General features: G+C 57.1%; 1 protein-coding gene across 1 annotated transcript; it reads left to right on the forward strand.

The window, feature by feature from the left end:
- Positions 1 to 400: 400 nt before the first annotated feature.
- Positions 401 to 27,247, forward strand: WNT4 (Wnt family member 4). The gene is made up of 5 exons (XM_031015436.3): positions 401 to 651; positions 14,749 to 14,984; positions 23,004 to 23,135; positions 23,227 to 23,369; positions 24,066 to 27,247. Exons 1-5 carry the CDS (start codon positions 575 to 577, stop codon positions 24,531 to 24,533), a joined length of 1,056 nt encoding a protein of 351 aa, XP_030871296.3. The 5' UTR covers positions 401 to 574; the 3' UTR covers positions 24,534 to 27,247.
- Positions 27,248 to 27,474: the final 227 nt, after the last annotated feature.

Below are 27,474 nucleotides of genomic sequence, written 5' to 3' on the forward strand. Positions count from 1 at the left end.
CCGCGCTGCAGTGCCCGCAGCGGCGGGTTGGGGGAGCTGTGCCCGCCTGTCCCCTAGGCCCGGGCGGCGGCCGGGCAGCTGGGTCGCCGGGCCTCTAGCCGGGCCGGGCTCGGCGGCGCGCAGCCAGGCGTGCCTGGAGCGGGCTCGGGCCCCAAGTCCTCCGGAGCGCCCAGCCGGGGAGGCCCCCGGAGCAGCCCAGTCCCGCGGGCTAGGGCGGCAGCCGCCGCCGCTCCGGCCCGCCCCCGGGGGGGTGTCCCGGGCCGCTGGGCCCGCCCAGGTAACCCCATCCTCGGCCCGCCCCCGGCCCGCCCCCCCGGCCGCCCGCCCGCCCGCCTGCCCGCCTCCGCCGCCGCCGCCGCCGCCGCCGCCGCCGCATCCCGGCTCTGGGGCGGCGCTGACAGTCTGGTCCGCGCCGGGCAGCGGGCGCAGCAGCGGGCAGGCTGCCGGCAGGCACACGGAGGCAGAGCCCCGCCGCGCGCGCCCCGGCCCGCCCGCGGGCGCCCACCTGCAGCCCCGACGGGAGGCACCCCGCGGCCGCAGCCGCTGCCCCGGGCCGGGCGCCCGCGGCGGCACCATGAGTCCCCGCTCGTGCCTGCGTTCGCTGCGCCTCCTCGTCTTCGCCGTCTTCTCAGCCGCCGCGAGCAACTGGCTGTAAGTCTGGCCGGGGCCGAGCGGGGCGGGGCGGGGCGGGGCAGGCCCCGGGGGCAGCGGCCGGTGCCAGGCGGCGCGGGGCAGCGGGCGCGGGGCAGCCCGGCAGGTGTCTCGGCCGCGGGACCGGAGGCTCGCTCGCTCCGCTGCCGCCGCCACGGCCCGAACGTCCCTCTGCACACCCGGGGTCCCCTCCTGCCCGGGTCCGGCTCCCTGCCCAGAGGCGTCAGGGGTGGCGGTGGCGGCGTCCGCACCGGTAGGCGGTTCGGGGCGCTCGAGGGCGCCAGGGGTGCGAGCGCGGGGCGGTGGCCCGGGAGGGGCGCCCGACGCGGGGTGCAGTCCAGCCGGGCTGACAGGTCGCCGAGGAAGCCCATTGCAGGGAAGGGCTCCGGGACATAATAGCAGGTTAATCCCGAGAAGTCCGGAGCGAGCTCTCAGCGCCGAGCTGCGCCGCGCTGCGGGCTGGGCTGGAGGCGTGCAGGGACCTGTTTCTGCTTGTGGGGCAGGAGCCGGAGACAGAAGGAAGGGACCAGGACGCCTGGTCTCCCAGGGCCCGGGGCTGGCGCTGGCGCTGGCCGGGCCTTGGTTTTTCCCTGGGGCAGGAAGAAACTCCGTCCAGACCTTAAAGAAGACAACGGCCCCCCACCTCCCCGTGTCTAGCCTAAGGAGGAAGGGGTGGTAACCGCTGGTGACCTGTCCGTTTCTCCTTGACTGGATCTGCGCTCAGGGCGCTCCCTGGGTAGGGGCGGAAGGTTTGCTGCAGGGAGGGAGACTAAAGGGATGAGCTCCAGTGAGTGGGTGGACAGGGAGCAAGAGGACCTGCGCTCCTTTCATCCCCGCTCAGGGACGGTTCCCCATGCCCCGCGCTTAACCCTGGCCCCAGTTCCTCCTGTCCAGAGCTCTGCCACCATCCGCTGTGGGCAGCCAGTGGGGAGCCAAGCTCCAATATTGATCTGAAAAGCATGGGGTGGGAAGGGGGATCGCCAACAGTGTAGCTGGGGTTTCCATGGAGACAGGGAGAGAGGAAAAAATTCTCTCTGCATCAAGACCAAAGAACAAATATCTCCCATGAAATTGCCCCGAGTGTCCAATGGCTGTTGCTATGAGGTCATTGTGGCCAGCCAGAGCCCTCCAGGCTGGAAGGAGTGTGTTCGTTGGGGTCAGAGCCACCCAGGGCTTGGGGGACGGAGGTGATGTGGAATTCTCCCAGCTGTTCCGAGAGCAAACGACTCCAAGGCAGCCCGAAGTGGCTGCGGAGCTTTTGTTTTTCTTGGAGGCTTAATTTGATTAACACTTCAGGAGCAGTGGCAGAGTGTACAGAAAGCAAGTCACCACCACCTTCTCCCACTGCCCCCCTGCAGGCCACCCCCTGAATGCAGCCTGGGTCACAGAGCTGGGGAGGGAGCTGATTTGGACTTGGAGGACCCTGGGTGTCCCTGGAGCTGGTTCTTGAATGCATGGGTTCAGAGCGGGGGTCTCCAAAACAGATCTGAGCATCAGGAGGAGCAAGAACTGTGTCTCACCTGCCCAGCACCGCCAAAGCCACAAAAAACAAACAAACAAACAAACAAAAAAAAAACAAAGAAAAAAAGTGGCAGTCCAAGCATCTGGCCCAGGCCTACATGGAAGACAGCGACATCTGCAGTGGAAAGTCCTTCAGGAGCATCTCATCTTTGACTCAGATGAGGAAACTGAGGCCTAGGGAGTGGAAGCTACTTGCCCAAACTCAGAGCTGAGAACTGAACCCAGGTGTTCTGACTCCCAGTCAGTGACCCTATACCCCCTTCCCTGAAGCTGTCCCAAAGTGGAGCCAGCATGGCCCGGTGGCATCACCACTCACCTTCACCCATGTCCACCCCCAGAATCCCAGCCAGGAAGGCAGCCTCGGCTTTGGATCATGCAAACTGTGGGGAATTCCAACAACTCAGTTCTCCTGCCTGTGCTGTTGGGGGTGGGGTGAGGAGGGGCAGCCTAGGAGAAGAGAGGTTGGCAAACCTGTTCTCTGCAACGGTGATGGTTCAGGTTGCCACGAAGCAGGTCTCTGGATGACCCAGCTCACTCCTGCTCCACCCCTGGCTTCAAGCCAAGGGTCTCTCTGCTCCACCCAAGGCAAGAGGAACAAGAGGCTTCCCAGGACCCTCCCAAACCAGAGAGGCTATGAAGGAGAAGACACTGGGCACATACCAAGGTTGGGTCCAATATTTATCAACCTCCGTCGAACAATCAGCTGGCCAGGAATAGCAGCTCTGGGGGAAATGGATGTCACAGCCTGGCCTCCCACAAGCCTGGAGTCTAGGTAGAAAGACATGATAAAACCACGACTGGGTGGAACAGGGCACATGCTCTATGGCTGTCAGAGGAAAGAGCTGAGTGTGAGCCCGAGCAGGCACAGAGGGGGACTTGGTCTGAAGACTGTAGGATCATGACAATAATAATTATTATAATGACTCCCACAGCATGATCTAAATCCCAACAACGTTTCAATCCCGTTACAGATGAGAAGATTGGGGATCGCAGAGGTAACTGCCCAAGTCACCCAGCTGGTAAATGCCAGAGGTGTCCGACTGAAAAGCTGCCTCTAGAAGGAAAAGCTTCGGGCAGGCAGGTGTCCATGCAGGCATGACGGCTGGCACTGTGTCTTTTCAAGTGTGAGGTATGAGGAGGCCTGGCCCCGAGAGGATAGCTGACAGCACCTGCCAAGGAGCAAGGTCTAGGTTCCGCTCACCTCCCAATACCCTGGAGTCCAGGGTGGGTCTGCTGGCCAGTGGCGAGAGCCAGGACTATCTGCTGTCTCAGAAGGGCGGGTGGCCTGGTGGGGAGGCCAGGTGTCCCGCCACGTGCAGCTGTTGGGCAGGATGGAGCCTGGAGCTGGGAGGGCAGCCTGAGGCCTGGGCAGGCCCAGAGAAGCTGGGAGCTGTTGATTAGACTATCGTCTGGCACCCGGAGGAGCCCGCTGACAGCTTGTGACGGCTCCCACCACTGAGGGAGGGCCCGATGGATGAAGAGTCCCTGGGGGAAGGCTGGGACTCTGCCCTTAAGGAGGCTGCCCTGCCACGGACCTGAGCTCAGAAATGTTTCTAAATGTCCCCTCTTCCCTGCACTGAGGCTGTACCGGGAGTCAGGATACCTGGGTTCCAGTCCCAGCTCTGGGCCACATATTGGGTGTCCCCTTCCTCCCTCGGGGCCACAGTCCTCAGCAGATCGTTCTGAACCCCAAATGGAAGTGCTGGGGAGGGTTAGGGAATAAATAAGCTAAGGTTTCAGGACTGTGGATTTCTGAGGAAGGTAGTGGGGTAGTGGGGTTCTAGCAGAATCCCACGGGTGAGGGGAGGGGGACCACGCTGCACTCAGAGGCAGGCCGGCGGCATGGCCAAGAAGTGGGTCTTTGAGATCCAACCGAGCTCTGCCCTGCCCAGCTGAGTGACCTTGGACAGGTTACTTAACCTCTCCGAGCCTCGGGTTTCTCATCTGTAAAATGGAGCCCACTGATGCAAATGGTGCACAATGGTGGTTGGGAAGAAAGAGCGAGTCCATGCGTGTGGCAAGCTGGCACTGGGCCAGGCACGCTGATGGCAACGGCAGCCCTGGCAGCTGCCGGAAGCAAGGGCTGCTGTCAGGGAGTTGCAGGGCTGCGTCCCTATTGATAGGGGTGGTGGAGAAAACGGGCCTTCAGGCTGCTGCTCCCAAGCCCTGTTTATCCCAGGCTGTCCCACCCAGATCCACTGATTTAACACAGGTAGGATCCTAGGCTGCAACCCCCTTGCTCAACAAGGGCCCCCGCAGGAGCCTCCCAGAGTCAGGAAGACCTAGCCTGGCTCACAAGCCAATCTTGCCAGGCAGAGGAGGTGCTGCTGGGAGCACCTTTCCGTGCCCTGGGGGCAGTGAAGGACGCATCATGCTTTCCATTGGCTTTGAGTCCCCACTGGTGTGCAACTTCGGGCCAAGCTCCCCTGAGCCTCCTTGCCCGGGGGCCGTGGGACAGTTTATATCTCCCTTGGCCTTGGGTGGAGTGAAGCCCAACACTCTGGGCACAACTCCCTGGGGCAGGGATGGGGCATGGCCAGCCCAGATGTGCAGTGCCAACCACACAGGTAAAGATGTGGCCCACCTCCTCCAGGAAGTGTCCCCCTGATTCCCAGCTTTAAAAGATCCCTCTCTCCCCTCTAAATAGTCAAAACTCCATCTCCTTAGAGCTCCTCCATGGCTCTGGGCAGTGAATTACAATCACAAACACCCCCACGGTACTTCACGGTTTACACCAGGATTTCTCAACCTCCATATCACTGATATTTGGGACTGGATGAGTCTTCTGTATGGGTCTCTTCTGTGCATTGTGGGATATTTAGCAGCATCCCTGACCTTTACCGGCTAGATAGCCAGTAACATCCCCCCAAGCGACAACACAAAATGTCTGCAGACTTTGCCAAATGTCCCCTCAGGGGGGCAAAATCATTCCCCCAAGAATCAATGGTTTGCAAAGATCTTTCACAACCATTACCCATTTGAACCACACACCCTCCCCTCCATGCCTCACCACAACCACTTTCAGAGGACAGGAGTGTAGATTACTTTCAGCCCCACTTCAGAGGCCCAGACGTGCAATGACTTCCCCAAGGTCATTCTGCAAATCAGAAGCAGGACTGGAACTGCTCTCCCATGTCCAGATTTTACAGCTTTCATCCCCTGCCTATAGAACCGTTTCATATTATATATAACTCTAGTCTAATCATGTGGTTTCTTTACTGCTTCTACAAGGTTATAAACATCTGGAGGCCGTGGCTGTGGCATAAACACCTCTGAATATCTCACAGTGCCTGGCACGTGCCTGCCAGGTACTAGGTGCTCAGCCGATCTTTGATGGATGAATGAAAGGTGGGCTTATTTAGAGGGTTCTCAGCTGTTGTCCAATGGTAGCCCATCTTCAAAGGCCTGCAGTAGGAGGAAGGCTCTGCTCCACTGCCCTAAGGCTCAGGTGATACTAAAAGGCACAGAGGTGGGTGGCAGGAAGTGTGACTGTTGCCCCCCCCGATCTGCTGCTCTGCCCCTCACTGCTGGGCCGGAACAGACCCTGAGAGCCAGGCTGAGTGTTTCTCCCCCAGCACTGCAGCGCCCCAGGACCAGGCTCTGCCCGAGGGGGTTGCTCAGGCAGCAGTCACGACCCAGCTGTCTGCTATGGTTTGACTTTCTTCCCTCAGCCCTGGATTAGCAATTGAGCAACACAGCAAGCATCTGACAAGACAGTGCTCCCCAAACCTGTTGAAACTCGCCCAACTCAGGCCCTGTGGGTACACTGGGAAAGCTGAGCATTTGCACCAAGCCTCCTCCTCTTGTTCCTGCCTCTGGGAAGAGGGGCTTGGGCTGAGCCAGTGGGGCGCAGATTGGCCAGGGAGCCATGGGTGGGGTGACAGCTGCCTGCCGTGGGCCCTCCAGTCACCCCTCCACTGCATGGAGCAGGCGCAGCTGCAGGCAGAGCTGCGACCCCAGGGTTGCTCTCCAGATTTCCACAGGAGTTGCCAGGTTTTATCTCTGAGTCCTGAACTGCATCTTCTGTGATTCAGCCAAACTCGGGACGGCTCGCTCCCTGCCGTGACCCCACCAGCTCCCCCTCCCCCATGTCCTGGCAAACTGAAACCAAACTGTGTTCTGAAAGTTCCCTGCCAAGTCAGACCCCGCAGAGGAGGGGACCTGGTCTGAGGAGAGAGCGGGAGGGAGGTGGGAGGAGGAAGGGATGCGTCCTCCAGGGGAGAGGAGCCTCGGACAGCTCACATGTATCTTTGGAGAGGCCCATTAGAACAGCAGGAATGCTGATGGGCCTCAGGGCCCTTCCCTGAGATGACTCTGAATGGTCCCTTCAGACCCTATTTCTCAATCTGTTCACATACAAGCCCTGAAATCCCAGGATTGGGCCCTAGAGACCCTTCCCCAAGGGCTGGAGACAGCAGAATAGCCCCTCCTGAGTCGGGTGCCCAGCTGTTCCGGCAACCCAAGCTTCGAGGCATGAGAGTAAGGGGGTTCTTGGGGATTCTCAGTCAACCCCCTGGGGAACCTTCCTGCCAGGGAGGGCCTGGGATGCCCCCAGGCAAACATGTCGAGCACTTCCTCACATCAGGCCCTGTGCTGGGCACTTAGGACCATACAGCACGGCAGTGGTAGAACCAGGACTCCATCCCAGGTCTCCCAGAGCTGTTCCCGCAGCCGCTGACAGCAGCCCTGCAGCCCTGTACCCCCAGCCAGTTATTCTCTGCTTGGGGGATGAGCCCCACCCTGGTGGGGATGGGAGTAGGGGTTCAGCCACAGGCTCTCCTAGGACTGGGCCTTTGGAAGGTATCCCCCAAGGCCGATGAACTCACTAGAAACCGGGAGCCTCACTCCAGGAGGCCAGCACTGGCTCTGGACAGTTCTGCTGGGGTTTCACCTGTCCCTCCTCTTTCCCCAACCCCAGGTTCCCTCAGCCCAGCAGGGAGGACAGTTCAATGGGTCAGTGGCCACAGGACATGAAAGGTTGTGGGGACACAGGTCGGATGGGTCTAGCAAAGGAAGAGCTCTCTGCTGGCAAATCGGGGGACAAGGTGAGGTCAGGCCAGCCTTAAATTTGATACCCACTGCCCCCAACAACACACCTGCCTCAGGGAGAGAAGGCAAGTTCTCACCTGGCAGAGCTCTGGGGCCATCCAGGCTCAGGTCCAAGGGGCTACTTTGTGGCCCTGAGGCAGCCACCAGCTCGCTGGGAATACATACAGTGAGATGGGAAATGGGGTTGGGGGCTCCCAAACAGGAAGTGGGGGACACAGAGCCCTCAGGAGTGAAATGTAGGGGGCTAGGGTACCAGGATACTGGAAGTAATGAGAATTGGGAAACCAAGAGTCAGAAAATGAGGGCACTGAGGCTTCCAAGGATAGGAGATGGGAGCGAGGGGTCCCAGGAGACAGGAAAGAGGGAAAGGGGCCCAAAGGTGCAGAGTGGTGTGCACCGGCGGTGGAGGCCTGGGTTCCAGGGGAGGCCGTTCTCTCTCTCCGCCTGAGGAAATGCACCTGAGGCCAAGAGGACTTGGCCTGGGCCTTGAGAGACCTAGGACCATGCTAAGGCTGAGGGGTGAAGGCAGCACCCACTGCCCTGCAAACCACCATGAGTGTCTCCAAAGCCTGCCCCTCCAGGGGTTTTGGACCAGTGGCAGCAACCCTTCCATGGCCCCAACAGCTACAGAGACCACAGGCTTCCACACTGTCCAGGCAGTCCCATAACCACCCAGACATCTGTCCCCAGCACCCCTTACTCCTGAACACAGCCCAGACACCTCACTGTAGTTCAGAAAAGACATGGGGCTCTAGAAAGACCCATCAAGGGAAGAATCAGGCCTCCTCCCTCAGGTCACTGTCTGTTGACTGCCAAACTTCATGCCTCAGTACCCTGGGTCATCTTTGGCTTAGGAGCCAGAGTGACCTGTTTTCAAATCCTGACCTTCCACTGCAGGCTGCATGGGCTCAAACACATGCTTCTCTGAGCTTCAGTTTCCTCATCTGCGAAACAGAGGGGAAGACACCCGCCTAGCCAGCCCTGTGCTGTTGCACTAAGGACATACTGAAGCACGTGACTATTGATTGCAGAGTATAAGTGAAGGTCCCATGCATCCACTCTGTGATGCCCACAAATGGTTTCCAAGTCCCCTTGACACTCCTGAGCTTGTCCTGCACACCACTGTCCCTGCCCTCACCCCAGTGTCCCAGCTCTTGATGTCCTAGCAGCACCATCCCCTCCACCCATCTCTCACACTCCCCAGCCTCACAGGGTCTGACTGACAGTCGCCAGGAAACACATCCTCAAACTCTGCAGACTTCATCTGGAGACTCTGTCAAAAGCATGCCATTGGGATGGCTGCTGAGGTCATCCACTGTACCCCGGGGGAGCGTGTCCCACCTCTCAGGCACGATCAGCTGAAAAAAAGACCGGGAACCCAGGACTAAGAGGGCCAAGAGACCCAAGCAAAAAAAAACACACACAAATGAGCAGAAGTCAGCATGGGTCTGGTCTGGGGTGCAGCAGAGGGGCGGCCAGAGGAACTGGGAGAGGCTGTGGGAGGGGTGGTGATGGCACCGATGACAGTGAGCATCTTGAAGGTGCTGCTAGGACAATGCTGCAGCAGGGACGAGCATCTCCTGCACACACATTTCATTCATTTAGGCCTCCTGCGTGCAGGAATTCCAGTCTCCCCACTTTACAGATGAACACGCTGAGGCTCAGAGGTGTTCACTAACTTGCTTCAAGCAACACAAGGATGACATTTGGACCCAGGAGTCCCTGGTCCATGTCCTTTCTGCACTGCCTGCCATGCCAAAAGACAAGGGTCTCCAAGGCTAGGGCACCATCAGGGGGAGCACAGCAGGATACCAAGACTGTGGTTATAGAAACATTCAAAGATGTAAAAGTGAGTGGGGGGTATGGTTAGGATCTTGGGAAACCAGGTACCATCCCCCTAAGAACACAGTCCTGGATGGGGACTGTGGTCACTTTCGCCCTCACTGGCCCGCATCCCCCAAGGCAGCTCTGTTCAGCAGCCACTCCGTTTTCTTCCGGCTCCCCCTCCCACCCACTTGGCCTCCTTCCTCCCTGGTATCGCAGGCACGACCGCTCCTGAGGAGGCTCTAAATGTGGCCCAGGCAGGCAGGGAGGCCAAAGGGAGGGGGCAGAGAGGCCTGCGCTGGCGTCCCAGCCCCCACCTGGACACCCGCAGGGCCGGGACCCATGACACTGATCTGCTTGGCCTCCCAAACGCTCCAGCTATTTCCCGTCCCCTCTCCTCTTGACTCACAGCGTAAGAGCCGGGAGGAGTCGCAGAGGTGCAGATTTTCCTCTAGGAATTTGTATATTTTTTAAAAAAAGCAAGCAAACCTGGAAAAGCTTGGGACAAGCCCAGCTAATTTTAGTTTCTAATGAAAACAGCAGGTGGCTGAGAGGATCTGATCTCCCTGGCAGGGCAAGGGCCCTCCAGCCTCGCAGGCTGTAGGCACGGGCCGGGCTCGGGGAGGGCCTCCTGGGAGGAGCCTGCAGGACCTGCAGCCCCCGTTGGAGAAGATCAGGGCATGAGCTGGCTGGTAGCAGCAGCAGGGGCGGTCTGGGCTGGTGGGGTAACCTGATCAACGGCATGGCCATGGCGAGAGTCCTGGGTGGCCAGGGCAGCAGGTGGCAAATTGCTAAGCCTGTACTCCATGGTGGCAGGAAGGAGCCTAAATTGGGGCAATGCAGCCACGACAGGAGAAGCCTCAGGGATGGCCAAGGCCCTGCACAGCCTGGCCCGGCCCACCCATCACGCCCTGGCTCTCTGTCACCCCTAGAAAGGGCTGGTGCACTCCATTTTTGAGCATGGTCCAGCTCCAGGGTCAGCGGATGGCACACGTGTCTCTGGGGTTGAGCCACCCTAGGGCACTGGGAATCCTGAGGTGTCCAGTACTAATCAGGCCTCGCCCTGATGGGTCTCCAGGCTCTCAGCAGATCAAAAGACCACAGCAGCCCCCACATTCCTCCCTCATCCTTATCTTCCCCATCCTGAGCACTCTGCCAGGAGGCAAGCAGAGGGAACCCCGTCAGGACAGAGCCCTCCATCCCTGCTGCAGGCATTTATTAAACACCTTCTATGCACTGTGCCCTGTGTGAGGCACCAAGGGCAGTGTTAGCCCCCTCAGCAGGTAAATGGGGCATATCCACAGCCACGTACAGAGGAAAGAGAGTTGAGAGTTAGGGCTGGGTTTGCACTGCAGCTCGCCGCTCTAGCTGTGGGACTTTAACCAAGTTGCTTTATCTCCGTAGCCTCAGTTTGTTCATCTGTAAAATGGAGCCAGATGCTAGTTGGATACTGAAACGGGCAAGCAGAAACATTGTGGATGAGAGCCTGTAATGCCTGGGGTTCTCACTCTCTAGAGCCGGTGCCCGGTTCCATTTCCAGCCCTGGCACCCAGCCCTGCCCGGGCGAGACCCTGGGGTCTGGGGGAACAGGGGTGGGGATGGGGCTGGGCCTCGTGTGTACAGAAGGGGACAGCTGCTGTGCCAGATGAAGGCAGGGGCTGGGGGTGGGCACTGGTGCCAATGGAAGAGGTTGCTCAGCTCCTTCCTGGAAGCTGGCCCAGTGACTCACAGCCACGGCAGCCCAGCAGCTCACCCTAAGCCCCTGCGACTGTCATTCAGCCAGTCTCCCCTTGCTGTGTTCTGAGCCTGGGTGGGGGGATGCAGGTGGCTCCCCTGGTCCATCTTACTACTTATTCAATGGCAGAGACACATCTATCAGCCTGGCATGGGGCCAGCAGGCCCTTGAGGCCCGGCCACTCCCCACCCTGCCAGTAAAAGGAAGCCCACCAACTCCGACAGTGGGAAAGGCCATATGGACCCACCGGTTTACTGTACCCATGAGGAGACAGGCTCCAAGTATGGCAGGGACTTGCCCAAGGTCATGGTGGGTCAGAGGCTGCCCCCCCTGCCCAGAGAACCCCTGCCCTTGGGTGCCTCCCTTGACCAGAGGCCAGGGCCCAGCACAGCCAGATGCAGCCTTCTTGGCTGCACACTGTGGGAGCAGAGACTGAGTTGGGGATGGGCCAGCTCTGTGCCCCCACATCATAGAGCAAACAGGGCCCCCACCCTTCTCCAAGAGGCCAAGCCTCGGTATGAGCAGGAAAGGATCCAACGTCAGGCTCAATTCCTTGTCCCCCCACCGAGGGACACCTGTGGCCTGAATGTGGACCTGGCCCATCGCCAGTAGCCGGGCTCTTGGCGCCCCCTGCAGGCCAAGAGCAACAGGTGGGACTAGCTCCACAGGCGACCCCTTGGCTGGGCACAGGCAGGAGAGCACCCAGGCAGGGCTGAGAAGCCGGGTGGGCCCCTCCCCTTCCAAATGCAGCCTCTGCTGCCTCTCAGCCCCCTTCCTGCCCTTGTCTTCCCTCCAAGGGGCTCCGAGCTCCTGCCTGGGCCTTGTCAGGACACCACCAGTCTGTGCATCCCCTGGGAACCACCTGGTAGATAGGAAGGAGGGGTGGGGAGGCCCCTGGGAGACCAGGAATGCAGGGGGTGGGGAGGGGAGGTTGGCCTTCTTCGGCCTGAGACCACCTACTTTGCACTTGCCCCATGCTGTGCACTTGCCCCCACAATTACCTGGCACCTAGGATGTGCCCAGCTGACAGCCAGGTGCATCACACAGCAAATCACGGGCATTCCTCTTGGCAGCCCTCTGGGTGAGAACCGTTATCTCCATTTACAGATAAGGAAAGCCAGGCTCAGGCTCCACAGCCACGGGGAAAAGGAAACATCCTGGGGATCAATGCCACAGTGAGGAGGACAGTGGCATCCCTGAGTCAGAGCTCCCTATGGCTGAGAAGGAAACATCACCCATACTTATGCAGACTGCTCTCCAGGCCAGTGCCCACCTAGCTTCCCAGGTGCACCTAAGGCACATTAAATTAACCTCAGAGGCCCACCAACCCCCACTGGGACTGAGGCCCAGGCACCTCCACTTTCAACAAACCCTGCACACGTTTCAATGCACAGCCAGATTCAAGAAACGTCACTTGGTCCAACCCACATACCTGACAAATAAAATTTAGCTGCCGCCTGCAAACCTCCAGGGATGGGGAGACAGCTCCCCAGCTGCACCCTGGCTAGCATCTTTGGGTTGAACAAACCCAGCTCCCAGCAGCTTCTGGCCACAGTGTCAATTCTAGTCTTTGAGCCACACAGAGAATACTGTCTCTGCCCAAGGCTGTGAAGCCAGGCAAATGCCAGGTTCAAGTTCTGCTCAACCTCACTGGCTGTGTAGCCATGCACATGAGGTAAATTACTTAAAATGTCTGTGCCTCAGTTTCCTCATCTTTTAAATGGCAGCTGGTTGGCTTTCTGAGAGGATTAAACGCAATAATGTAAAGTACTTAGCCCAGTCCCAAGTTCCATAGAAGTTAGCTCTTCTTATCATCAGAAAGAATTCCCATAAGTAGGACTTTCTGTGTGCTTTTCTATTTGGTCACCATTCATTCATTCCCTCATTCAGCAAACAAATGGCGACTTCCTGCCTCATTGCCTCGGGCCAGTGTCAGGCCATCTCTCACACAGATCCCTCTTGCTCCAGGTAGCAGTTCCTCCACTCAGACAGAACCGGTGGTCCCTTCTCTTACTACAGATGAGGAAACTGAGGCCCAAAGAGCAGTTACCTTCCCTTTATCCTTCTTCAACAAGAAATTTGTGCAGCTTCCTTTATAAGATGCAACAGCTTCTTCACAGCCAACCCCTAGAAAATCCCCAACCCTTGGGAGACTCAGTGTGCTGGGCAAGCCCCTGGGGGAGGCCTGGCTCGCTGCAGAGTCTGGGACAGCAGGAAACTCTTTTTCCAGAGCCTCCAACCTGTGTGGCTGAGGCTGAAGGTAGAGCCAGGCCTGGAGCCTCCTTCTGGGAGGCATGGGAAGGCCCCCCTTTCCATCTCTGGGCCTCAATGTGCCCACCTGTAAAATGAGGGTTCTGGGCCGGATACCCTGTTGGGGAACATTGCTTAGGTGTGATTCTCTGCACTCTGTTGCTCCTCCAAGAACCTGGAAGGCAGCCCCGCCCTGGCAGGTGATCAGATGCATCTCCCACTCCTGGGAAAGGGGGCCTTCCAGAGTCACCACTCGGCTCTCCTCTCCAGAGGCTGCCTCTTGTGCACCTACTATGTGCACTTGGCCCTGGCCGGAGACACTCGGGGGAAGGGTAGGGCAGGCTGAGGGGCAATGGTTAGACCACAAGCCTCTGTGTTGTCCAGACCCAAGCTCTAATTCAGTCTGCTCTTAGAGCTGGGTGACCTTGAGTCAGTCACTCCACCTCTCTGAACAAGACCTGACACTTAATAAGTGCTCAGTTAATGCGCGTTCCCCTTCCCTCAAGAGAGGTTCAGCTTCTCCCTCACAGGGCCCCTCCCCAGCTCTGCTCCAATCCCAGTGAGCACTTTTATGTCTTGCTCCAGGTCCCTTTGCCTCCTGGCCCAGATCACAGAGTGTCTGTCCTTAGATGAGTTAGGGCCTCCCAGGCCCCTTGAATGCCACCAAGGAAGACAGGCAGGAGAAAGACCTATGGGTGTGAAGGGACTTGAAGCTGAGCTCTGGCACTTACTATCTGTGTCACCTTGGGCCTGTCACCCTCTTAGCCTTCATTTTAGAATCCATAAAATGGGCATAATCATGATCCCCTCATAGATTTGGGGCGACGATGCAACAGGGCGAAGTGCAGCCATGGTGCGCGGCACTTAGTAGGTGACCTGTAACTGTGGTGCTCTCTCTTGTCCTCCACTGAAATGGAAACATTCACAGGCCCCCCTCCCGCATGTGCCTGGTCCCTGAGCACCTTCACAGAACTCGTCTCATCGAGATCGTGATCCTCACAACAACCCTCTGAGGAGTAGCCATCGTTGCTCCATCTCTATAGAAACTCAAGGGGCAGAGGGGAGAGCATGCTGCACTTGGCTTTTGAAGCGTCCACACAGCCCACTCTCGCCACCACCACCCATAACCTGACCATCCCTAGACCTCTAGCCCATCAGTGCCCTCACTGTCCCACCTCCAAAGGGTGGCAGCAATGACACTGGTCTCCATCTGGTGGTCCTAGGATGTGGCTGGCAGTGAGGATCTTGGTCTTGTGGCCAGAAGGTCAGCCAAGGATCACTGGGGTTCCTGCCTAGGACAGGGAAAGAGAGACCCTGGGCAGACAGCGGCTCCAGCCTCCTAGCTAGAAGGCATCTCGGCAGGGAACAGTGGGATCCCATAGCCAGGTCTGGGGTGACATCCTGGCACAGACAGTGGCACGGGGGCTGCCAGGGCAGGGAGGGATCCCGTAGGGGCTCGATGAGCTTCCCTCCCACTGCTGCCGCCTGCTTTGCTGAACTTGAGATAGAGGCTTTTTGCAGAAGACAGGATTTCCACTCCCTTGGTGCCCCTAGAGCCGGGCAAGAGGGCCTGTAACTGGATCCAGAGAGAAGTCGGCAGCCAGGCCCAGTCACTGGGACGAGTCAGTTCCCAGAGACCCGGGCTGGAGCTCAGGCCTGGTCCGGGGCCGGGAAAGATGAGGAGGTGGGCTCTGCATCACGTGTCACCCTCTCCCCAGGTACCTGGCCAAGCTGTCGTCGGTGGGGAGCATCTCAGAGGAGGAGACGTGTGAGAAACTCAAGGGCCTGATCCAGAGGCAGGTGCAGATGTGCAAGCGGAACCTGGAAGTCATGGACTCGGTGCGCCGCGGTGCCCAACTGGCCATTGAGGAGTGCCAGTACCAGTTCCGGAACCGGCGCTGGAACTGCTCCACACTCGACTCCTTGCCCGTCTTCGGCAAGGTGGTGACGCAAGGTGAGGGAAGGGCGTGCGGGGCTGCAGGGGAGCCTGTGGTGCCAGGGCATGGGCCCGGCAGGAAATGAGATGCTCGTGAGCAACGGGACTATTCCAGGTCATTTCTGAAGCAAAACCAGCACAGAACCCAAGTGAGGGCATAAAGGATGCAGAGCGTTGGGGGCCCCAGGACAGGAGGATGATCCAGGTGGGATGCGTGTGTGGGATGGGGGCCATCAGAAGAGGTGGCAGCTCTGTGTTGAGGCAGCACTCAAAAGAGCACTGTGTTTCCACTGCTGGCCTCCTGGAAGTGTAAGCAGGTAATTAAGGAAGAAACTGAGGCTCAGGCAGGGGACACCACTGACTTGCCCAAGGTTCCTCAGAGGAAGAGAAGCAGTCAGGGCTCAGACCCGAGGCTCTGGACCCCTGGCCCGCTGCTCTTCCCACACCAGCACTTGGCCTCCAGTATCTGGGCCCATCCCATTCCTTGGTACACCTGAACAACCCTATTGTGCACCTCCAGCATAGCCAGCCCTGAGATACAGGGATGCACAGAAACAGGCACATGGAGGTTAAGTAACTTGCCCAAGGTCACAGAACTAGAAAGTGGCAGAGCCAGCTGGGCGCAGCGGCTCATGCCTGTAATCCCAACACTTTCGGAGGCCCAGGCGGGCGGATCACGAGGTCAGGAGATCGACACCATCCTGGGTAACACAGTGAAACCCCGTCTCTACTAAAAATACAAAAAAATTAGCCGGGCGTGGTGGCGGGCGCCTGTAGTCCCAGCTGCTGGGGAGGCTGAGGCAGGAGAATGGCGTGAACCCAGGAGGCGGAGCTTGCAGTGAGCCGAGATCATGCCACTGCACTCCAGCCTGGGAGACAGAGCGAGACTCCATCTCAAAAAAAAAAAAGAAAAAAAAGTAGAAAGTGGTAGAGCCAGGACTCAACCCCAGGCCGTCCCGCTCCCAGGTCTGTGGTCTTATCCTCGATGAGGAGACGCTGTGATCAATGGGCCAGGGGAGCCTGTGGGAGCACAGGGTGGACACCACCCCTGGCTGGGGCTGGGATGCTCAGGGAAGGCTTTTCCGAGGAGATTGGTCCTCAGCTGAGACCAGAAATGTGAGATGGCATTAAGCCAAAGACAGGGGGGCCAGGGCATAGAGAACGGTCTATGGAACGGGAAGTCTCCTCCAGAGGTCGCCGGCCAAGCTCCCGCCCTCAAGGAAGTACTCTAAACCATGGGCCCCTTTTTCTACTTCCTGAGCATGAAACTGGCACTTCCGAGCCACTATTCGTCGACAGGGCCCTTTGACTTGTTCAGGCAGCAGGACGGGGTTGCCTGGGCCAACCCTTCTCCTGACACCTGTGGTCCTGAACGGTCGGGGCTGCTGGGCTTGTAGCAAACCATTTGGATGTTGCTAGAAACCAACTGTGATAGAAATTTGGAAGCCATTCTCCTAAGAGCTGGCAGGGGCCAAAAAGGCATGATCTCGCTTGGCATTACTGAACATCGCTGCTCTGGAAAAGCAACAGAGACCCAGTGAGCAGCCTGGCAGTGGAGGATCTCCCAGGATGACAGGGCTGCCTGGTCGATAGAGCCCCAGAACCAGCCTCAAACAGCAGCCCATGAGCCTGGGAAGCCCTTGGACACAGTAGGTGTGTATTGGACAGATTGGTGGATAGATTGGCAGGGTTTCATATGGCAGGCTGTCACCCTCTCTCACTCCTCCCTTTGCACATGCAATGTCCTCTACCCCAAACACCCAAGCCCCCTTCTTGAGGGCTCAGCAGTTCCCTCCTCCACGACACCTTCTCAGCTTTTCCCTCTGGGCTCCAAAGCTCTTTGTTCTTGCTGTAGGATTTTTTTAAAATCATAATTTCAAACTTACAGAAGAGTTGCAAAAGTAGGACAAGTAATTCCTATATCCTTTTCACTCGATTCACCAACAGCTTACATTTTCACCCATTTGCTTTGTTATTCTCTATTTCTATATATAGACACACATTTTTGTCTAAGCCATTTGTGTTCACACTGCTTCTAGCACACCTTTTAGATTGAAATGCGTATCTCCTCACCCAACTCCACTCCCCCATCACTAGGACTCGGGCCCTTCGAAGGCAAGGTTCATGGCTCATTGACCTGTTTCTTGGCACGTGGCAAAGCCTGGCATGGAGGAGACAGTGGATGTCATCTACTGACAGAAAGCAGGTCAGGGGAGAGGACTCAAAGGCGCAAGGAAGGAGGTAGCCTGGGGCAATGCTGGCCTGAAGCCATCGTGGGTACTCGGGACCTCATGAGAAGCCCTCCTTACCTTTGGGGGAGGAACCAAGGGGGCACCCACACCGGCTCAGCATCTGAGGGACACTGAGATTCCTACTAGGCCTGGGTGGTACCTGCTCTGGACTAAAGTCTGACTGGTGGAGTCGAACGTCCAATCCCCTTTGGAGAGGGACATGTCAAGGTGCTGAGACTAAGCCAGTCACACTCGGCAGGTGCCAGTCACACCTGGAGAAGGAGGCTGAGCTCTGCCCACTCATCAAACTCCTCCCTTTTACGTTTTTGGTTTTCTTCCTTAGTAAAATTCCTCTTGGAAACTTCTTAATTTGTCTCCACTGACTAAGAGGAAAAGGGGATTGTCCCTCCTGAGGTCTGAGAGGGAAGCACTGCTCTCAGAAGGTCCAGGGATTGGCTGGTGAGGCAGATGGAGGAAGGGTGAGGCCGAGGATGACCTGGGACAAGTGCCTGCACTCCCCTGAGCATCTGTGTCCTTGCCTGGCAACAAGGCCACACATAGGCCCACCTCAGGAGGCTGTCACGAAGATACAGTGATTTCATGCATGGGAAGCACTTCGTGTAGACACGCTTCCCGTCACCAGCTGCTGTCATCTGCAGTAGCCTGTGTAAGCGGGCCTCACTCACATGCTCTCAGGACTGGGGACATGGCCGGAGCCTGCATACATGAGCGGCCTGGCTGGGTTGTGGCGTCAAACATGGAAGACAAAGCTAGCAGGCCAGACCAGACCCACCCCGGGGTCTGAGAGGAGAGGAGCCCCCATTTGCTGAGGGCCTTTGGTGTGCTATCACGTCAGGTCATCCTCGTGACACTGAGTTTACAGTGCTGTTCTCCCACATCACAGCTGAGAAAGGAGACTTGGCAAGCAGAGGGCGGTAACATCCCCAGCCCTGGGCCTGCCAACTCTTGGCTGGGAGATTCTGGGGAAGGTCCGTGAGTGTCCTCCTTGACCACTCCAGGACCAGCCTCCTAGGATTCCCGTGAGGATGAGAGAGATGATGCCTAGGAAGAGCTAACTGACCCCCACACGGCTCAGGGCTGAGGGGGCTCTCCCACTGCCAGCACTGCCCCAGGTCTCACAGCCTCCCCTGCTCCTGGCCTGGAGGCAAGATGGACAGTGAAATGATGATGAACGATGAGGGAGGTGTGTAATTCGGGGCAAAACTGTGTGTTCTAGGCTGAAAATCTACCAAAAATTTGGTAAAGATGGTATCTGGCACAGCCGGGAGGGCGGGGATCGGTGGTTCTTGGCTGAGCAGGTATTCAGCGCTAGATGAGGGATGGCCTCTGTATTTTAGTCACTACTTAATCCCAAGCCCTAGAACAGGACCTGCACATAATAGGTAACCAACAAATATTAAAATATTAAATGAGCAGGACCTGCACATAATAGGTAACTGATAAATATTGAATGGATCGTTAAATACTGAACTGATAAATATCAAATAACCAATAAATATCGAATGAACCAAAGGGTGTGAGGGTGGGAGGGAGGCCACAGCGCCTGGCAAAGGTGTGCCTGGGCAGGTGGGAGAGGCAGGAAAGGCGATAAAAACTCCCCTTCTCCTGCTGTCCTCCATTTGTAGACAGCACCGGGCCTCCTCTGCCTCTACCGTGTCTCGTTCTGCGACCTTGAGCAAGTCCCTGTCCTGAGATGAAGGACTTGATGAATTCTGAGGCCCCTTCAGGGTCTGACTGCTGTGGCTGGGAGGCCATGTGGTGCCCTGGCCATAGCAAAGTGAGGGTCCAAACCCAGGCCTGTCTGTCCATTCCCCATGTCTAAACCATCTAGGACACCTTCCTGACTGTGGCACCACCTGGACCTAAGAAGCAAATGCTCTGTGGTCTTGGGCGTCCCTCACTAGAACCTGTGCTCTCACCTTTATCCTCAATATTGGCATCACACTGGACCCAGTGATGGGGAGAACATTATTTTCTCCTGGGTTACCTCTGTGACCCAGCCTTTCGATGCTGTAAGTTACAGAAGATCTGGGGAGGGGTTACCCCCAAGACATTCCCAGACTAGGAATGCCTTGAGGCTGCAGTGGCCAGACACACACAAGACAATTAGAAGATAAATCTGGGGGACATCCTGATTCTGACCGCATGGGGCAGGGAGGCAGAGAGGTGCGAGGTCTGGCCTGCCGGGGTGGCATTATTATCCCCATGTTAGAGTCAAGAACACTCAACTCAGGAAGGCTCAGAAAGAAAGGTCACACTGCTAGTGAGAATCCAATACAACTTTGGCTCTGAAACCTTTGCTCTTTCCCTGATCCTATATTGTCTCTTAAATCCAAAGGGGCTTCCTGGAGGTGGTTTCAAGAAAAGGTAGGTTTCTGCACATCCAAGAGAGTAAAGGAATCTGGAAAGGCAGACTGGGCAGGGATAGAGGTTGGAGAATGGGGGATAAGGTTATCCTGGGAGACAGTGCCTGTCCTGCCCCACCTCCCCAGGACTCCAGCTGGCCTCACCTCCGCCAAGATACGTGCCCTGGCACCCAGGGGATCAGCAAGCCTATGGCTTCATTGCCAGTCCAACTCAGCCTTAGCCAGTTCTCCAAACACTCCTAACTGCTTGAATATCCTTCCTTCTCCTGTATCTGGGAAAGACTTCACAAGTGATACGCTCTGAAAAGCACAGGCCTGGAGTCCGACAAGCCTTGGTTCTAATCCCCACTTGGCCATTTACTGCCTGAGGAACCCAGGACAAGCCACCAAGCCTCACCTTTTCTTCCACAGAGCAGAGCTGTAGAGAGCTCATTGCTAAGGCTGTCATGAGCCTTAGACAGCACATAGCAAGCCCTCAGAAAGAGTGGCTGTTAGTGGATTTACGGGTTAACTGAATTCCCAGCCCCAGGCAGCCTTAGCACCTTGGAAAAGGTGGCATTGAGGCTGGACCCAGAGGACACACAGTATTTAGGCCTGTGACGTCAGAGGCCAGGGGTGCTCTGGGAAGAAGAAACAGCAGGAAGAAAGGAGCTGGGTGTGAGAAGGGGCAAATGGCTGTGTGAAAATGGAAGAAGGCACCATAGAGTTCTGCCTTACCCTGGCCCCTGGCCCAGGAAAGGACAAGGTGAGGACTGCCTTCGTCCCTTGGAAAGCCCCTGGCCAGGGAGCAGGATCTGCCACCTTGCTGGGGAACCCCCCCGCTGCTACCTGCCCAGGTGGACTACAGTTCTTTCTCTATATCTGAGTGGCCCCTGAGGAGAGTGCTCTGCCAGGTCCTCCTCGAGCGAGCAGGGCTCCAGCCTGGGCACCTGGGCAGAGATGAGGAGCTGGGAAGGGCCACCACCCTGGAGTCCAAGGGCTGGACACCAGAACCAGGTAGAGAAGGCTGGAGGAGCCGCCGTCAGCTTTAGGGGCACAGATGCTTGCCCACATCTTCCAGGCTTTCTGGGGCCTCCTGTGCTGAGCCCAGAGGCCAACTGTTCACCGTCCCCCAGTAAAGAACCCAGAGAGGGAATTGGGCTTGTCCTACAGCATGTGAAGTTTGGGGTGGACCTAAGGAAGCCCTTCTTGGCTCCATATGTGGGAGGTGGAATCAACTGCATGTGTATTCCCAGGGGCGCAGGGCCTCTGGGAGGCAGAATAATGTCAGGTTTAAAAGCTCTGGAGTCTGGCTGCCTGGGCTCAAATTCTAGCTCCACCACTTCCTGGCTGGGTATTGTTGGACAAGTTGCTTTACCACTCAGTGCCTCAGTTTCCTCATCTGTCAAAGAAGGATGAAAAGTATCTACTTCATAGGGTTGTTGGGACAAGTATATAACACATGTGAAGTCCTTAGACAGAGCCCAGCACATGGTAAGCTGTCTGCAAGCTTTAGCTCGTTATTATCTTCCTTTCAGAATCTCTTCCTTCAGGACCACTCCCGAGCTGAGAAAACTCCAGTGTTCTTGTTCCCAAAGCCAGGGCAAAATGAACCTGGAGTCTCGGTGGATGAATGTTGGTTTGGGGAATGAGGCAGAGATCTCTCTGAGCAACCTCCCTGGGGGCCCTGCACCCCAGGGACCACCAGTACACAGGGGAGATCAGCCTGGGGCTTGGGTTGGGCCGGGGTGGCCTGGGAGCCAAGACCAGCAGAGGAGGAAGGACCACGAGAGGCCAGGCTGAGGCGACCCGCCAGTCTCATCAGCCAGCCCCGTCTCCTGCTTTGACTTCCCTTCCCCCTTGGTCTTTGGGGCAAAGATTTGTGCTGGTTCAGGCCTGGAAATACCAGAAATACCAGAAACTGAAGTCGTCTCTCTTTGGGCGGCCACAGCATAAAACCAACCAACATGATCCTGCTATTAACCTCGATTAACTCGGAGAAGACTCTGTCTCAGGCTGTCGAGGCGCCATTGCTCCAGCCAAGCCCCCCAGTGCTGGCCCAAAATGGCCAAGCCAGGGTGGAGAGTGGGCAGTGGAGAGTGGGTGGTGGGCACTATCGCCAGCTCAAGGGCCGAACCAAGAACTGGGCGTCCTGAGTGGTCGGGGACTGAGCTGCCTCCCACCCCAGTGCTCAGCCTCTACTGCCTCTGTCCACAGACAGGGGCACAGAGAAGGTGATTGTTTCCATCTGACCACGGTGACTGCTCCCTGGGGCAGCCGAGAGCACAGGCCTGGATGTCACAGAGGTAATTGCCAACCATGGGGCCAAAGCCTGCCCCCTCCGCTCCTGCGGACACAGACACTCAGGCAAGAGACAGAAGGACAGTCACAGCGTACAGAGGCCCTCCTCACAGGGCCCAGGAGGGGAGCATGGTCTGCTGTCTGGTCACACACCCAGCCGGCCATGCATACTCCAGCTCACACACTGCCCCCCACCTCCAGAAAGAGAGTCCACAACAGCTACACCCCCGAGGCACAGTTCTTAGGAGGATAAAAACATCCATTCAGGCGAGGGACGAGGGCAGGCACCAAAATAGAACCACTGAGAAGTCATGAGGCAGAGGCAGACAGACGTGTGCTTGAGTCTTGGTTCCATGGCTCTCTGGCTGGGTGACTGGGACCAAATCCCTTCCCCGGCTGATTCTCCATTTCTCCGTCTATAAAATGGGGGACAATGAAGCCCCCAGTGGTGGAGGGCTTATGCATAATAGGTATCTCCTAATTAGACACAGTAGAGGTTGGGGGTTACATAGAAGCTGTTGTTATTACGGTTTACTCTAAGGAAGCAAGACATTTTCAGAAACAGGCCCAGTCTCAGAGGAAGGGGCAAGATCATACACAAGGAAGGGCGACTCCTCAGAGCCCAGTGGGGCCAGCTGGGTAACAGTCCAGACCTGAGTTTATAGTCCAGGCCCTCTTCCTACCTGCAGCCTTGGCAAGCCAGTTCACCTCTCCCAGCCTGTCTGGTCTTCCATAAACCTTCACGAACCTTCTGGTGGGGGGAGTGAGAACGGCTTCCCACAGGAGCTGGGAACACAGGCTCTGAAGCCAGACTGTCTGCTGGCTCAGTGACCTCGGAAAAGCCCCCGAGCCTCTGTTTAAATGGAGATGGTAACAGTACTTGCCTCCTGGGGTGGTTGTGAGGATGACAGCATCTGCACGTTTGAAAAGCCCTAAGCCACGCCTGGTAAAGGAAGCAGATTCAGCTATTGGTGTGATAAGAACAAGCGCCATGGGGTGCCTAGCACATGATTTCTGCCTGTCTTGCTCCCTCCTGGCCTCCAGCAAGCAGGAGGCTCCATATGCCCCTCCCCCTCTACAAAGGAGGGTGCAGGGAGGAGCCCTGGGACCCAGCCCTGCCCTCCCTCTGCCTCCCACAGGGACTCGGGAGGCGGCCTTCGTGTACGCCATCTCTTCGGCAGGTGTGGCCTTTGCAGTGACGCGGGCGTGCAGCAGTGGGGAGCTGGAGAAGTGCGGCTGTGACAGGACGGTGCATGGGGTCAGCCCACAGGGTAGGTGCAGGAGGTGGTCAGAGTGGGAGGGCAGGGGGCTTGGCCTTGGCCCTCACTCACCGCAGCCCTTTCTGTGCCCACCACACCCCAGGCTTCCAGTGGTCAGGATGCTCTGACAACATCGCCTACGGCGTGGCCTTCTCACAGTCGTTTGTGGATGTGCGGGAGAGAAGCAAGGGGGCCTCGTCCAGCAGAGCCCTCATGAACCTCCACAACAATGAGGCCGGCAGGAAGGTAGTGTGGCACTACCCCCCACCAAGAGCGGGGTAGGGATAGCATGGGCAGGGCCCCACAGACTCTCCCACCCACACGGCCACTCAGAAAACATTTGTGCAGGCTCTCACCAGCACCTGTCACCTTCTGTAGGCCAGTGGGGTTCAGGACAGGCCAGAGGGGGGTACAGACAGGCAGGCAGGTGTTACAGAATGGGGTAAGTGGCCCCCTCCATACATATGGCCCCCACACACACATACACATATGTGTCCATCCCTGTCTCTCACACACACTCATTCCCCAAAAGAGCAGCAGAGCTAGATGTGAACTTTTCTCTCCATCACCACGAAGATCATGTGCCTAACTGTAATGCCACCTGCCTTCTGGATGCCTACTCCCCAAGGTTCCCGTGGAGGTTAAATGCAGCAGTGTTCTCCCCACCCCGCACCTGTCACTCACTGTTGATAGGACACCACCCTTAGTGCTTCTCTTTCTTCAACTCCCAGTGCCCCAAGTGCAGGGACAGTACCTCGTTCACCTGTCACAACACTGCTTAGCAGCCCAGTACCGCGTAATTCGTAAGAGGAGGCACAACGGCAAATCTGACTGCAGCGTCAGCCCCAGGAACCCCGACGCTCCGCTGTCAGCCTCCAGGGCCCCTCCCCTGCCTTCCCTTGCCATCTCCTGATGGCCCCTCTCCCCCACCCTCTCCCACAGGCCATCCTGACACACATGCGGGTGGAATGCAAGTGCCACGGGGTGTCAGGCTCCTGTGAGGTAAAGACGTGCTGGCGAGCCGTGCCGCCCTTCCGCCAGGTGGGTCACGCACTGAAGGAGAAGTTTGATGGTGCCACTGAGGTGGAGCCACGCCGCGTGGGCTCCTCCAGGGCACTGGTGCCACGCAACGCACAGTTCAAGCCGCACACAGATGAGGACCTGGTGTACTTGGAGCCTAGCCCCGACTTCTGTGAGCAGGACATGCGCAGCGGCGTGCTGGGCACGAGGGGCCGCACATGCAACAAGACGTCCAAGGCCATCGACGGCTGTGAGCTGCTGTGCTGTGGCCGCGGCTTCCACACGGCGCAGGTGGAGCTGGCTGAACGCTGCAGCTGCAAATTCCACTGGTGCTGCTTCGTCAAGTGCCGGCAGTGCCAGCGGCTCGTGGAGTTGCACACGTGCCGATGACCGCCTGCCTAGCCCTGCGCCGGCAACCACCTAGTGGCCCAGGGAAGGCCGATAATTTAAACAGTCTCCCACCACCTACCCCAAGAGATACTGGTTGTATTTTTGTTTTGGTTTGGTTTTTGGGTCCTCATGTTATTTATTGCCGAAACCAGGCAGGCAACCCCAAGGGCACCAACCAGGGCCTCCCCAAAGCCTGGGCCTTTGTGGCTGCCAGTGACCAAAGGGACCTTGCTCGTGCCTCTGGCTGCCCACATGTGGCTGCCACTGACCACTCAGTTGTTATCTGTGTCCATTTTTCTACTTGCAGACTTAAGGTGGAGTAACAAGGAGTATTACCACCACATGGCTACTGACCGTGTCATCGGGGAAGAGGGGGCCTTATGGCAGGGAAAATAGGTACCGACTTGATGGAAGTCACACCCTCTGGAAAAAAGAACTCTTAACTCTCCAGCACACATACACATGGACTCCTGGCAGCTTGAGCCTAAAAGCCATGTCTCTCAAATGTCCTGAGAAAGGGAACAAGCAGATACCAGGTCAAGGGCACCAGGTTCATTTCAGCCCTCACATGGACAGCTAGAGGTTCGATATCTGTGGGTCCTTCCAGGCAAGAAGAGGGAGATGAGAGCAAGAAACGACTGAAGTCCCACCCTAGAACCCAGCCTGCCCCAGCCTGCCCCTGGGAAGAAGAAACTTAACCACTCCCCAGACCCACCTAGGCAGGCATATAGGCTGCCATCCTGGACCAGGGATCCCGGCTGTGCCTTTGCAGTCATGCCCCTGAGTCACCTTTCACAGCGCTGTTCCTCCATGAAACTGAAAAACACACACACACACGCACACACACACACCTGCGAGAGAGAGGGAGGAAAGGGCTGTGCCTTTGCAGTCATGCCCGAGTCACCTTTCACAGCACTGTTCCTCCATGAAACTGAAAAAGGAAAACACACACACACACACACCTGCGAGAGGGAGGGAGGAAAGGGCTGTGCAATAAAGTCCTCTCCCATTATCTTAACACAATTTATTGAGCAAATACTATGTGTCCTAGGCCCTGTACAGGCCATCTCACTTGAAGGCCACAACAGTCCTGGGAAGCAGACAAAACAAGAATGCTAACGCCCATCTGACATCAGAGATGGCAGTGCTCCCCAGACCTCTCACAGCAAGCTGGATGGACAGGCAGGGCCAGAAGAGTCCTCTAGCCAAGCCTCCTCCTTGGTTCTTGTACCCAAAGGCAGAGAAACTGCAGGTCTTCTTGGGTCTGAGCCTGGGGCAGGGGTTCTGGCTGGACGAAAAGGGGCAGGGAAGCAGCAGGAGCCAGAGACCACAGGCTGAGCTGGAGCCCACATGGTTCCTAAGGGCAGAACAGGCTCTGAGGAAAGATGTGAACAGCTGGAAGGCTGACAGTGAGGTCTCAGCAGTGTGGCGCACCCCTCCCCAGCACATCCGAGTCCCTGGGGTCCCAGGTACCATAGGTACTGCAAGATTTCCCAAGAGACAGCACCAGCAACCTGGGCCTGACCCTGTACAACCGCCAAACCATCACGAGCCCCGCCCAGGCTTGTGAGAAGGACATGCATGGATCAAGACCTTGCCCTTGACCCATCTGCTTCTCAGATGGGCTCCCAATCACCAGAGGAAGTTGCTGTCAGCCCACTTTCCAGACTGCCCCCACACTGGGGCTCTAAGTTTCAGGTCTGAGATTTTATGCTCTGTGATCCCCCACTTGGGGTTCCCAGACTCCAAGCTCCTGGCTTCTGTGTTCAGTGGCTGAATTCAACATCCGAGATTTGGAATATGGGCTCCAGCCTGCAGAAACTCTTCTCCAGGCATTGTGGTTTGTGCCTCCTAGTGTTGGCTCCCTCATGAATAGAGGGTCAACACCCTTGGCCCCCAGCCAAGATCTCTGCTCAATGTCCATACAAGGAGGAAGCCAAAACCAAGTGAGGTGCTGGAGCCACATTCAAATGTGGTGATAATCTTGGGGCAGGCCAGCTCTGATGTGGATGAAAGCTGAGCCAACTGTCGCCACAGCTGCCCATCTGGGTCTGCTGCTCCCCTGGCTGGCTGTTCAGCTGTCTACTAAGCCCAGAAAAAAATACTATGCCTCACTAGCAGAGGCTAGACCCAGAAAGAGGGAACAGTGAGGACCCCTCCCCTCCCAGAGGAAAGAGCTGAGCCACTCTCCCCATCCAGGGAACAGTGGGTCCAGGCTGGATGCTGGTATGATGGGAACTGCCCTTTTCACCTGCCAGCGAGTTCCTAAAGCTGATCTTCCTGGGGTTCTGAAGGTTGCGACCTAGGTTAATCAGACCAGATTCTAGGAACCACTGCCCAGGCCAACCACCGCCAGTGCTGCAGAGATCAAAGAAATCCACAGCCACAGGAAAAGGAGCTTCTTTGGACATGCCCAGCTCCAAACTGTCCCAGGGGGAACTGGCACAGCCCTTACATAGCCCACCCCCTCTTGGCCTCACCGTGGCCTGGAAATTGGCCAGAGGGTCCACATCCTGCCCAAACCACTCTCCTCTCGTCCCAAGGCAAAGGTGATGCCCTGAGGCCTAGGGCTGGATAAAGCCCAGCTCTGGATGCTGCTAACCCACTCTGCTGCCCCACCCCATCCTCCAATTTTTATACTAGGCTCTTTGCCATTGTGACGTCCCATGACATAGTCTGATGCACGATAAAACAATTATTTCTTTATCTTGCAATTGTGACAGTGACTTTTTTTATAGAATAGGGAGAAGAGACTTGGAGAAGGTCATGGGAATAGCAGACAAATAGTAGCAAATTCTATATATAGGTGCCCCTTTGCCTTCTTAATAGGTGGTTTGAGGGCCACAAGGACCCACCTGCATGCTTTCTGAAACTTCACTGTTAACACACAAAGGCTTCTTCGTGTGCATTTCACTGGGTCATGACCAGCTACTTAAACCTT

Source organism: Gorilla gorilla, chromosome 1 (genome assembly GCF_029281585.2).
Source record: "Gorilla gorilla gorilla isolate KB3781 chromosome 1, NHGRI_mGorGor1-v2.1_pri, whole genome shotgun sequence".
Lineage (NCBI taxonomy): Eukaryota > Metazoa > Chordata > Mammalia > Primates > Hominidae > Gorilla > Gorilla gorilla.